General features: G+C 43.3%; 1 protein-coding gene across 1 annotated transcript in view; it reads left to right on the top strand.

Annotated features, from left to right (window-relative positions):
* The first annotated feature begins 549 nt into the window (after window positions 1–549).
* Window positions 550–12,644, top strand: part of LOC138966513 (uncharacterized) — a 42,427-nt gene continuing 30,332 nt past the window's right edge. Inside the window, exons 1-2 of the mRNA XM_070338778.1 lie at window positions 550–1,404; window positions 5,573–6,690. Coding sequence (XP_070194879.1) covers window positions 5,583–6,690 — 1,108 coding nt within the window. The 5' untranslated portion in view covers window positions 550–1,404; window positions 5,573–5,582. The remainder of the gene's footprint in view (window positions 1,405–5,572; window positions 6,691–12,644) is intronic.

The raw sequence follows: 12,644 nt of genomic DNA, 5'->3' as shown, positions 1-12,644 counted from the left end.
CTTATTTTTGAGTGGGCGAGAGAGAACATCCACGACTGACCCATTTGTGACCTGCAGTTTAGACAGACTGCATGTTTGACTGATTAATCTCTGACTGATACACTTATTATGATGAGTAAATAGTAAACGGCCGCGGCGGCAGACGCGGCCGACTGTCGCACTACTGTCTCGAAGCAAAACAAAACAACGGCTCAAATCTCATTGGTTGAAATAGCCTCATCCATCGTTAGTTCAGACTCGATCTCGATGATTAAGAACCTGTACCAGAAAGTCCACACTTGAACCCCCCAAACTATCACCAACCGTAATTTATTCGGACTTGACCCCGGTCGTTAGCATACAGACAGGTCAATGGGCGTGCACGAGATACAGGGATTGGTGGAATGAACATTATCAAGCTTCTTTTGCCCCGAAGACCTTATTGTGGAAGAGAGAAGCGCGCCTTAGAAACGGGCGGCTCTTTCAAGATCGGCCCCTACGGAGCCCCGTTGTAGGGTGCAGTTATATAAAGTACCACTACACTAGGGGACTCGCTAGTGTCTGGCTTGCGGCACACGCATGCATCCACACACGCACGCGGCCCCCGCAATTGTTTGAAGGAGTGCAAAATAAGAGTGAGCGCCGAAATCCAACAACGAACATTATCATCATCATCATCGTCATGTGGACTTGGATTTGAGTGGTAATTCCGACCGGACACTTTCAGTTTTTGTTCTGAAAAACTGACACGCATCTTAGGTGCAAGCTATGGTGATAAGTACAGCAGACTCTTATTCTGTGTGTAGTTTTAGGGTTTGAACTTACACATTTATGAGTAGTGATTTTTTTCCAGAATATTGGGTTTTCCGTTACAGCCGGTTTCGATGAAATTGTGCAACAGTGTCTGCAATAACTTGCATATAGTGTTGAAAACTGCACCTGTCATTACGGTTGAACTGTTTTGTACTGGAATTGATAATCTTAGTTTATTGTAAGTTAAACTTCAAGAAATTGATAATCTTGAAACTTATTTAGTTTTATTGTGAGCAAACAAAACTGACAATTTCGCGTCCTGTAAATTCGCGTATTGACGCACATTGCCGAAAGACGGCCAATTAAACAAAAAAAGGACATAATTATATATATGGCATAAATCTCACAAACGTTGGATAAACCTTTTACAAATCTGAGGATTCACCTGATTAATTGAACTGCATTTGAGATAAGCTGGATTTGACTTTGTGGTTTATCAAAACGACGACAGAATTCTCACAGGATCGGCAAAAAACACCGAACACACCTGATCTCGGTGTTGAAAAACTGTTTCTAAATGGACGTGACCCAGGAAACATCCTAGTGCGATGGATCATCTTGAAGAATGCGTCTTTGTTCTGGAGGTGTAGCAGACATTCTTCAGATACACAGGTATGCAACTTTTCTCATTTCTATAGGCTTACATACATTTAATATATGATTTTATCAAAATTACCGAAGATAACTGCTTCTCTGTATCAGCCTGCGTTGGTAGTATAAAGGAATATTTGACGGGCAATGCAAATTTACACATTTGTAACTTAACGTGATTAGCAGAGGTTCCGAGCTGCGTCGGGGCACCCTATTCTGTTTCAGTTCAATGGTGACTGACTATGAATCTAGCAGCATCAACAACGGTTTTTTCTTCTGTTCGACGGTGCGTTCGCCTCCGCGGCCCTTTCGTCCGTTTGTCTGTCCATAGTCCTCTTGATCGCTTTTTTGTTATTAACTTTTGACAGGGTGGGATGAAATATATGTAATGTTAGTCAAATATTGCAGCGTCTGAATCACCTGATCGAGTAGTGGCATGCATATCTTTGGAGACCCTTCACTATCTTTCATCCTCTTCAATCCACAACTTCTTTTCTTCACACAACTGCTAACCAAAGTCCCATTCCCCACTCCCCCCCCCCCCCCACCCTAGCTGCCCCCCCCCCCCCCCCCCCCGCCCCCCGGTCCCCTCGTCCCTCTCCTCACCCCTCAACTCAGCCACATAATTATATCCTTCAATTGAAATGCTCTTTTCTTTTATGATTTATCAATATTTGAAACGCATTTTTGAGCGACCACGGGTTTCATTTCTGAGGGTAAAGGACTAAGCAACTTAACGGTTCTTTGCTCTGGTTCAGAAAAAAAAGTTCCCACAAGTTTGAGTAATACATTCAGAGTTTTCTCATCGAATCAAAATATTAATCAATGCGCACTTTGAGCGTGTATAAAGTGACTATATTTAAACGTGTCTTGGTGATATTTCCCCTTACATACCCCGCTCTTTTGAAAATAGACCCCAGCAGCAAGCGTCAGTATCAGTAGAGTTCAAAACAATCGTTTTAATGAAGCAAACATGACTCATACTGACCATATCAAACATAATATTCTTTTTCAAGAAAAAGTAACATTTTGTTAAGTAATGGGAAAGTAAACGGCGTGCAAGTCACATACTCTGCGCAGTTACGCTTGCAAGCAACATTTCTTGCTCATATTTTAGTTACATTTCTGCGTATCTTGAACGCACTTACTTGTTGCGTTTGTTATCTTCAGTTTAAAGTGCCCTGACATTCTGTAGGGACTCATAGTTTATCGCTGATGTCCGTCTTCCTATCATTCGGTTATTACAGACACATATATATATGTGGATTTTTGTCTGTTAGTTACTTTTGCTATTGTTATTTTCAAATCACATGGCAATCTGTGTGGGGGACTTATTTTTTCGCGGATGCCCTTCTTAATTCACAATGACTGTTTCTTGCATCTTCATTTTGAGGTCCCATGGCAATTTGCATGGGGGATTTATTGTAATTCGCTGATGACCTAAATTCGCAATCAATGTTTTTTGCTACCCTGACGTCATTGCAGTCACATTTTTGCGAATTTTGTCTGCAGTTATTTTTTTCTATCTTCATTTCGAAGTACCCTGGCAATCTGTATGATAGACTTATTGTTTTTCGCTGATGCCCTTCTTCATTCGCAATCAATGTTTTTGCTATCATGATGTTACTGGAGTCCTATTTCTGCGAATTCTGTCTGCTCTTGTTAGCTGCTTCTTCTATCTTTATTTTGAAGTACCCAGGCAATCAGTATTGTTTGATATCCTTCTTCATTCACAATTACTGGTTCCTGCTATTTTTCTTCCGAAAGCGGCGTATGGCTGCCTAAATGGCGGGGTAAAAACGGTCATACACGTAAAAATCCACTTGTGCAAAAACACGGGTGAACATGGGAGTTTCAGCCCATGAACGCAGAAGAAGAAGAAGTTCTTGCTATTTTGTCTGCAGTTGTTAGCTGCTCCTGCTATAATTATTTACTTTGAAGTCCCCGGACAATCTGTATGAGAGACTCATTGTTTTTCGATGATGCCCTTCCTCATTCGCAATCAGTGTTTGTAAGCTGGTCTTGCTATCTTCATTTTGAAGTAGCCTTGTAATGTGTATCGCGTGGGGGACTTGTTGTTTTCCGTTGTTGCCATCTTTCATCATGCCGTCCGTCCTCTATTCTCTTTCCTCTGTCCGTCCGGCCCGTTTCTTTTGATAATATCCCATCTACAAAATCCAGCGTAATCACATTAAATCATCGTCCCTTTTTTTTTTTTTGATCGGGGGGGGGGGGGGGGACTCATTAAGTTAAATTTCTCGCTTGGCTAGGGACACACAAAAAAGGCGGGAGGGGGGGGGGGGGGTGTGTGTGTTTATAAGTGCCATTGAGTGTGTTGCGATGCATGTATATTAAGTTCTTTCCAGTACGTACCTAATATTCAGGTATTCCTCAATAATACCAACAGTCTACCCCAAAACCTCTTCCTGCCAGCCTGTACTCTTGTTGCCTACTTCATGCTTATCCATACTCACCACTTTTTTTTTCTTTGTTTGTTGTCGTAAAAGTCAAAAGAATGGTATGAACATTAAGTAACCTCCCCGACAGCATCACACTGTAACCCCCGAGCTCCAAACACAACCTGCAACCCTCTTCCCTTCCACCCCAGCCAGCCCTCATCCACCCCCCACCCCCACCCCCTAGAATTGTTTCCCTCACGCGTTCAACGTACTCTGTCACTAAATTACTTCTGGAGAAAATATGTTGTTAATTATTATTCACAACATTTGGTGCCTATACTCAGGACCTCACCAGCAGTAGACCCTATACTGTGGGACCCTGACACTTTCCATTCCATGTCCCAAATCTGCCCTTTAAAGGCACACCCCTTCCTGTAAAGTCAGTTCAGCTCACCGTCTCAGATATGGCCAGGCTTTCACATGGGCTAAAACCATCCCTCCACTTGGTCACGTACAGAGAATAACAGTCTGGGTGGTCTCTGTGCACAATGAGAATTTGTGGATGTCGGAATCAATGTCGAAATTAATTCTTTAAAAAAAAAAATCGCATCTCACCACAGCAGGCAGTCAGGGTGTTGCCTGTTTATACATGGCCATGTAGACAGATGATCTTATTTTATGTAGATGTAACCGTGTGCCGAAACACTACGATCACCTCGGGAAGCGAAGTGCAATCAAACAGGATTGAAAATGTTAGGGCTAATTTCTTAGCCCTATAAAAACTGTTATGCAAACCCGAAGGTTTCCATGAACATACAGACAATCGGAAACCACCAGACCCCATCACAAACAGACTTCTACAATCCACTGGTGTTGACTTTTAAAGGCCAACAACTCGGGTGCAGAGTCTGCTGTGAAAGGAGCGGTAGCCTCCCCTGTCACATAAACGTCTGGCCAGATCTGGGACGGCGAGCCGATCCAGGCTGTATACGCGAGGAGGAGTGCTCCTTTAATTTATGTTTAATCCAAAACTGCTGTTGTTTCAGAGTATATCGACGTGTGAAGGTATTAGTGATAACCTCGCGGTGATAACGCCAGAAGTAGAACACTTCGCTACAACTACGATAAAGTTTGTTTACCGGGCCACCTTCTGTTCCAGCTTCGCGATGCGAAAAAGTTATCAGAGGGGTGGTACGGAAGGCCTGTTATAGAAAGATTCTCGCTCATGTTATCACACCGGCCTTGACAAGAGTAGGCATGTTTTTACACGTGGAGTGCCCTGGCCTAGTATGCTACACTTTTTGTCTCACTCTTTTCTTTTACACGCAGAGAGAGAGAGAGAGAGAGAGAGAGAGAGAGAGGAGAGAGGAGAGAGAGAGAGAGAGAGAGAGAGAGAGAGAGAGAGAGAGAGAGAGAGAGAGAGAGAGAGAGAGCAATGCCACGAAACACAAGTCTATCCATGTGCAGTACAGCAAACACAATGTGCAAGTTTCGGAACGACTGCCAAACGAGCATTCTCTCTCAGATGTAATTCAGTCTTGAATGCAACCTAGTGCAAACCTAAATGCACCCAAAAGGATCAATCTAATAACGTTTCTTAATATCACTCAAATGTTTGATCCATTTGTTGCTGTCTTATATTTAATATTCTTCTGTGATGCCGAAGCTTTGTACTCCAAAGCCGTTGAGCAATCCTTACCTCATTTAGCCACACACTCACCACTTGTATCAAGGAATTAACGCATTCTTCACCAGTTCGTCGTGACTAATAACTTTGTGTCTGTCCGCAGCTGACTGAAGATGGTGAAACTCACTGAAGAACCACCCAACAGCACCCCACCCCCTACTCTGTCTGCCATGGTGGACCCCCCTCCTCTCCACATCCACGAAGCGAAAGACTTCTCTTCTGGATCACCTGCAACATCATCCTCATCGTCCGACATCTCATCTGTGGCCTGTGCTTTATACACCAGCAGCCTCATGGAGCCACAGTCTCAGCTTGGACAACAAGAACTTTCTCAGCAGTATCAGCTACATCAGCAGGAACAATCCTTCCACCAGCAAGAACAGCAGCTTCTCAGTAAATCTCCTGCGGGTGGTATTGGGATGTGCCAGAACTCTCAGCCTGTTGACTGTCTGGAAATGGAGGTTGCTGGACTCTCTGAGATGCCGAATCATCTCCAAAATGCTGACGGTTCAAGACTTTCTCACCCGCACATGGATAATCTCGAGGCGTCATCACCCAGAACTTTTCCCCCGCATTCTCAGCACATGCAAAGTCCCAGCTGTCTGGAAGCTTCCAGAATGAATCATTATCCGCAAGGCTTTGAAGCGCATCCAAGGTTTCCCCAGCACTCTCCGCACATGCCAGGTGTCGGTGATCCCAGGTTTTCTTCTCAGCACTGTTCCCCATCTCAAGGGTTCGAAGCTCCTCGACTCTCTCATCCGCCAATGCATCAGCCTAGCAGCGACCTCTCTGGGTTTTGCCAGCCACCATCAGCTCACTCAGTGGGTCCCATGTTGGGCGACATGATGTCCGAGTACCCTTACCACTCTCACCCCCATCACCACAGAGGATACTCCCCTCTTCGTGGAAGCAGCAGCAGCAACATGGCTTCCTCCCCTACTGTACCTTACTCCCCCTTCTCACTCCCTCCACCCCCTCCTCCTTCCCGAGCCCCAGGGTGCTGGGACTGGGGTCTGACGCCATCACGCGCTCTCCTGGCTGGTGGCGACATGTCATCCAGCTCTGGAACGTCATCCAGAGGCCCGGGTGTAGCGTCACGGAAGTCAGAGAGTCGCATACGAAGGCCGATGAACTCGTTTATGGTGTGGTCACGAGACGAGAGGAAGAGACTTGCCGCAGAAAACCCTGACGTCCACAACGCGGACCTCAGCAAGATGCTCGGTGAGTTAAAACTTATTCTTCTTCTACTTCGTTCATGGGCTGAAACTCCCACGTTCACTCATGTTTTTGCACGAGTGGGTTTTTACGTGTATGACCGTGTTTACCCCGCCATTCAGGCAGCCATACGGGGGAGGTGAGGGAAAACATTAATTGGTGCATGGATGTGAACCTTTTCTTTATTTATTTGTTTTGTCGTTTCTTTTATTTTCCTTTTTTTTCTTCCTTTCCCTGTCTTGTATTGTTTCTTTTCTTTTCTTTTTAGTTTTCTGTCTCTCATTTCTGTCTTTTCTTTTTTTCTTATCTTGTCTTGTCTTGACTTTGTTTGTATTGTCTTTTCTTGTCTTGTCTGTCTTTTACATTCCTTTCATTTCCCATCTTTTTCTTTTTTCCCTGGTCTTTTATTTGTGTCATTTTTTTCCTTTCTTTTCCTTTTCTGTCTTGTCTTGTCTTACTTTTGTCTTTTGTTTTGGTCTCCCCCCCCTCCACTCGAGACTTCTTTGTCCCGAATAGATAGTTTTTACGAGCGTTGATCAGGCTGGTGAACCCAATGTACCGAACGAGAGGGAAAATCAAAAAGGTTGATAGATTACCGAGGTGGGATAATAGCTTCCAGCTTTACTATATTGCGGACGTGTTGTCTGTTGGTTTGGTAGGGCATGTGTTGACTAACAAGCCAATGCAAAGGTCTATTTCACAAAACCCCATTTGGGTACATGAATAGTAAAAAACATTATTAAACACAAAACGCAAACAGTTTTAAAAATTCAAATATACTAATCCGGCGAAATGAATAAGGATTACATGATTCAAACAATAGTATTCTAACTTTGCAGCTGTATCCACATATGAAAAAAGCATTGAAAAAGGTCAATCTTAATTCGAAAGGGAGGGGGGGGGGAGCGAGCGAGAGAGAGAGACAGAGAGAGAAACAGAGACAGAGACAGAGACAGAGAGACAGAGAGAGAGAGAGAGAGAGAGAGGGGGGGACAGAGAGAGAGATAGAGAGACAGAGAGAGAGACTGGCAGACAGACAAACAAACAGACAAACAGACAGACAAACAGACAGACTCACAAACAAACAGATTACGATGTTATGCGCAAGCGCGAGACCCGGTAACACGCGAACCGCCGACAGAGCATTTTTTACATTACAGAAACAATCCACAGCGCGACATGACAGCAAATACAGGGGAGTCGCCGTCACTTTTCCAGTCCCTCCCATCGCTGGCACGACTCCTCCCATCTTACTCACCTGACATAAATCACATTTGTCAAAAAGCTACGAGAGGCGCTGAGAGCACCTGTGAAAAGAAATGTTAGAAGGGCCCTAAATGTATGTGCGGCTTCTCTTAGAAAAAAGCTAATGCTTGTTTAAAATCCAAAGGCAGAGCTGCTAGAGGGGAAAGCAGCGCTGTTACAGCACCAGTCCGCCTATTGCCATCGCCCTGCACCCACCACACAGAGATAAATACGGTTGTTGGGTCGAGAAGGTCCTGTGACTCTATTGCGAAGCGTCTTCAAAAGGAAAAGGCGTAGCCGTTGCTATGACGGCTTACTAGTGCCAAAACCTGGGGTTACCCATTATCACGTGATAATCACTAATTAACGCTGTCAGTTACTGTTTTCACTCGTTAGTTACTAATTTTCACGGAATAATTAGTAATTTTCAAGGGAAAATGACTAATTTTTAATTTTGGCACTAGCAATCCGTCAGGAAGTGAGCCAAAACTAAAAATTAGTAATTAACAGGTGAAAGTTAGTAATTTTCCCGGGAAAATTAGTAATTAACACGTGAAAATGATAATTACAATTATAAGGTTTTGGCACTAGTAAGCCCTATGACTGCTTACTAGTGCCAAAACCTGGGGTTACCCATTATCACGTGATAATTATTAATTAACGCTGTCAGTTACTGTTTTCACATGTTAGTTACTCATTTTCACGGGAAAATAACTAATTTTTAGTTTTGGGACTAGCAATCCGTCAGGAAGTGAGCCAAAACTAAAAATTAGTAATTAACAGGTGAAAGTTAGTAATTATTCCGGGAAAATTAGTAATTTTCCCGGGAAAATTAGTAATAAACACGTGGAAATGGTAATTACAATTATGAGGTTTTGGCACTAGTAAGCCGTCATACGTTGCAGCATATCCGAACCACCTCCCTCCCCAGCACCTCCACCCCCGCCCACCCACCCACTCTCTTATCCACCCCAAACACCTACACCTAAGAAAAATGACGTCACACATGTGTCCGTTTAGCGTTGTGTCCCAATAGACCCGAGAGGACCCGAGTAGGGATCTTGTTCTGTGGGGCGAAGGAATCGGAGAATACAGATCGAGTCAGGCTGTGTAACGGATAAGACTCTGCCATGGTCTTTTAGAACGTCTTTGCATGCGTTGTGATAGGAATTCTTTCTGTTTGGGGGAGCGGGGTTGGTTGGTTGGTTGGTTGGTTGGTTGGTTTGTTTGTTGGTTGGTTGTTGGTTGGTTGGTTGGTTGGTTGGTTGGTTGGTTGGTTGGGGTTGGTTGGTTATCATTGTGTATCGTCTCTTCAACCGTTAATGTTATTCGAGATCGATGCACGTTTGTCTCCTTTTCAGTTGACATGGTAAACTCCATGGTTAAAACTATTTACAATCTGGTCTATCAATGCAAAAAGAAGGTTGTAAAACGTCATCACTTTCAGGGTTGGTTGGGGAGGGACGGGAGATGGGTGGGCAGCAAGGTAATGGGGTATTTGGGTTTTGTTTTGGAATCGGAGGATGCATGACGGATCCCAGACGTTAGACGATTGCAAAGGAAGCATATCTTTTCCGAATGAGACTATAGATCGTGATTTTCTGATCTTTGTTTGCTATTTAACTATTTTCATTTTCCTCTTCTTATTTGTACTCGAAGGGGCAGTCTATGTCCTCTGTCGATGATAATGGATGCATGTTTTATGTCGATGGCGTAAACTGGAAATGTCGTAAATTGGACAATAGATATGAGACTCGATCATGATTTCTTTGTGAGTCTTTGACTCAGATCAGACTTCTGTCTGTTTCCTTTTGTTTTCGGGTGGGGTGGAGGTGCGGGGTATTGGGAAGGTCGGAGGTATGGACAAATGAGAAGATGCTGATGCTGAATGCGCCGCCTGTGGAGTAAAATCGAATATGATCATGTTTGTCTCTGCTTGCGATGGCAATATCTCACTGTTTTATTTTCAGTGGAATCCGTTTTGGTTTTTATGCTGGAAAGTTGTGAGCATTTTATTTCTATTTTAACATAGTTGATGCGGTTAATAAACTGTAAATGCAGCGTGATCAACCCGTTGAAAGTCGCTCTTGTTGATAAATCACTATTTTGGCTTCAGTACATGAATCACTATAGTCCTACGCATTGAATTCACTATCAGGTGATTCGGTAACGTTGGGACAGTGGGTCATTTACTCTCAGGGCAATGATCTCTGCTACGGGTCACCCACCTGAAGAGTTCAATGATCCATTGTAAGGACTGCTTCGGTCAACATTTTTTTTCTTGATACACTAACACTCTATTGCGACAGCGGTGATTTCCCAGTACATCTATACGCATTGTGCTGTTGCCTACGCTAACATACATGTTTCAGAATCTTCAGATTTTTGTCTGAAATCACGTTTTTAGCTCAGATGTGTCAATCATAACAGTTTTTGAGTATCAAACCTAGATGAGCACTATTTTAGACGCAAAGGTCACTTTCGGACTTTTTCACATGCCCAAGTCTGCTCCAAAGCCTGTTTAACTGGCTAACCGTAGACGAACGGAGGACCATCCCCATATTAGGGATTCAGCAGTGTATCGTACTGTGCACCAGAAGGAATCGAAAGTGCAAAGGAAGTAACCTGTTTGCGGTGAAAGACATTACAACAAAACTGAGACTGAATTTGAATGTCCGTCTCCACTTTCAACCAGACTTGCAGGAGCGTTGAAATAGAACGTTGGTTATGTCCAAAAAAGTGTGTTTTCAAGTTTCTAAGAGAAATAAGCTTCAGAAACATGTTTGTTTTTTGGCCACGCGGATGCGGAGGTACTCAGAACAGTGAACAGTGTCACATATTAGCACACACAAAAAAGAGGGTTAAAGAGCAAAGCTAACACAATGTGGTAATCAGTCATATACAATAGAACACACACAATATAGTAGGGGGTGGTGGGAGGTTAAAGGCCCACTCCCCCTCGTAAAAACAGTTGGCCTGACTATCTCAGATCTGGTCTGGTTTGTTATACATGGGATAAGACTCCCACCCCCCCCCCCCCCCCCACCCCCCTCCTCCATTTCGTTGCATACCAAAAAATAAACAGCAAAGGTACTCTCTGTGCACTGTGGTATTTTGTTTAAAGAATTAATTTCGTACAAAGACACTGTGACATTTATTCATCAAAAAATGCCAACTGACCACAGCAAGAATTCAGGGCTTTAAATGTTGCTATGTCACCAAGTAGAGAGATGGTCTTATCCTATGTTAAAAGCCTGACCAGATCTGAGATAGTCAGGCCAACTGTTTTCAAGAGGCAGAGTGGGCCTTTAATGGCCGGTGAGAAAATGGTGATTGCTCACCTGGAAGTAGGCTTTCTTGTTCTCACGAACCAATTCCTGACGTGACGAAATGACCGCTCGAAGGTGTGTCCCTCGTATTTTCTCTTGAAGACAACACCTGGCTCCCCTGTCATCTAGGTCATCCACACATGTAGGTCACTTAGTCACTCTCTGACCGATGGCTAACCTAATTAAGGATATCAATAGATCAGAGATTTGAGAGTCGTACGACGACGTCCGTTGCTCTTTAAGGTCAAGCGGGTCATTAGAGGTTACTGACCAGCTGAATAGGTTATTGACCGACAACAGTGTCCATTTTTATTCGGGATTGAAAAAGTCAGGTGATACAATTATATAGGTAAACGTTTCGAGTGATTCTGGTTGGGTTCATTGTCAAAAAGCTGCGAGAGGTGTTGAGAGTACCTGCAAAGAGAAATGCTAAATGGGCACTACAATCTAAAAACAAAAACTTGTAGTTTTATGTCGCTTACGATGATGATATTTAATGACGACGACGACGACGACGACGACGACGACGACGATGATGATGATGATGATGATGATGATGATGATGATGATGATGATGATGATGATGATGATGATGATGATGATGATGATGATGATGACGACGACAACGAGGAGGAGGACGACGACGTCGAGGACATTTTTCTTTATGACTGTCATTGTCCCTCCTTTCTTCTACAGTAGTTCGTCTTCACTCATGCTTCTTCGTGTAGTGCGTGTCCTAAACTGTTTTTGGTTCTTAAGATTTCTACTTTGTTTTCTTTTTTGGGTTAAATAATCTTGAAATGTCTAACCCAAATTCGAACGTCCTTGTTCCAAATCAGGCTTTCAAATCAGATAAGAGTCGCTTTTGGGAATGTTCCAAGCGCAGGATCTCACTTGTTTGAGTTCCCTGGCTTATTTCGTATAAGTCCACAGGCATTCGGCATGTTCTTTGTTAACCACCACCCACACAAACATGTTTTATGATTGCAAGAATGATTCTTCGGGAATTAATGTTGCTAAATTCATATGAATATCCAACTTCGGCATTTGCGATATTAAAAATTACCACACATACCGATATGATAATTATGCTTGATTGATTTTGTCTGATCCTTGAGAATTGTAAGCACACATGCCTATACATTACTGGACACGACTGCTTTGTTTAATTGTGTTGATGTGCTCTGCTCTGACCGATTGATTTGTCTCAAGTATTTTGGGTAACACAGACACAAATCCAGGTTCAGATATAATTCGAGTGAAGTTTGTGTCAAAGCGCAATTGCTCTTTTGTTAAAATCACATTATAGGGTTGAACAATCGGGAAAAAAGTTTGATTGTAATATATCGGTTAGACAGTGTATAGCGAGTCCTCCTCCAGTAGTCT

The sequence above is a fragment of the Littorina saxatilis genome, linkage group LG5 (genome assembly GCF_037325665.1).
Source record: "Littorina saxatilis isolate snail1 linkage group LG5, US_GU_Lsax_2.0, whole genome shotgun sequence".
NCBI lineage: Eukaryota > Metazoa > Mollusca > Gastropoda > Littorinimorpha > Littorinidae > Littorina > Littorina saxatilis.
The sequence above is the reverse complement of the archived record's forward strand: the minus strand, read 5'-3'. Positions and strand labels throughout refer to the sequence as shown.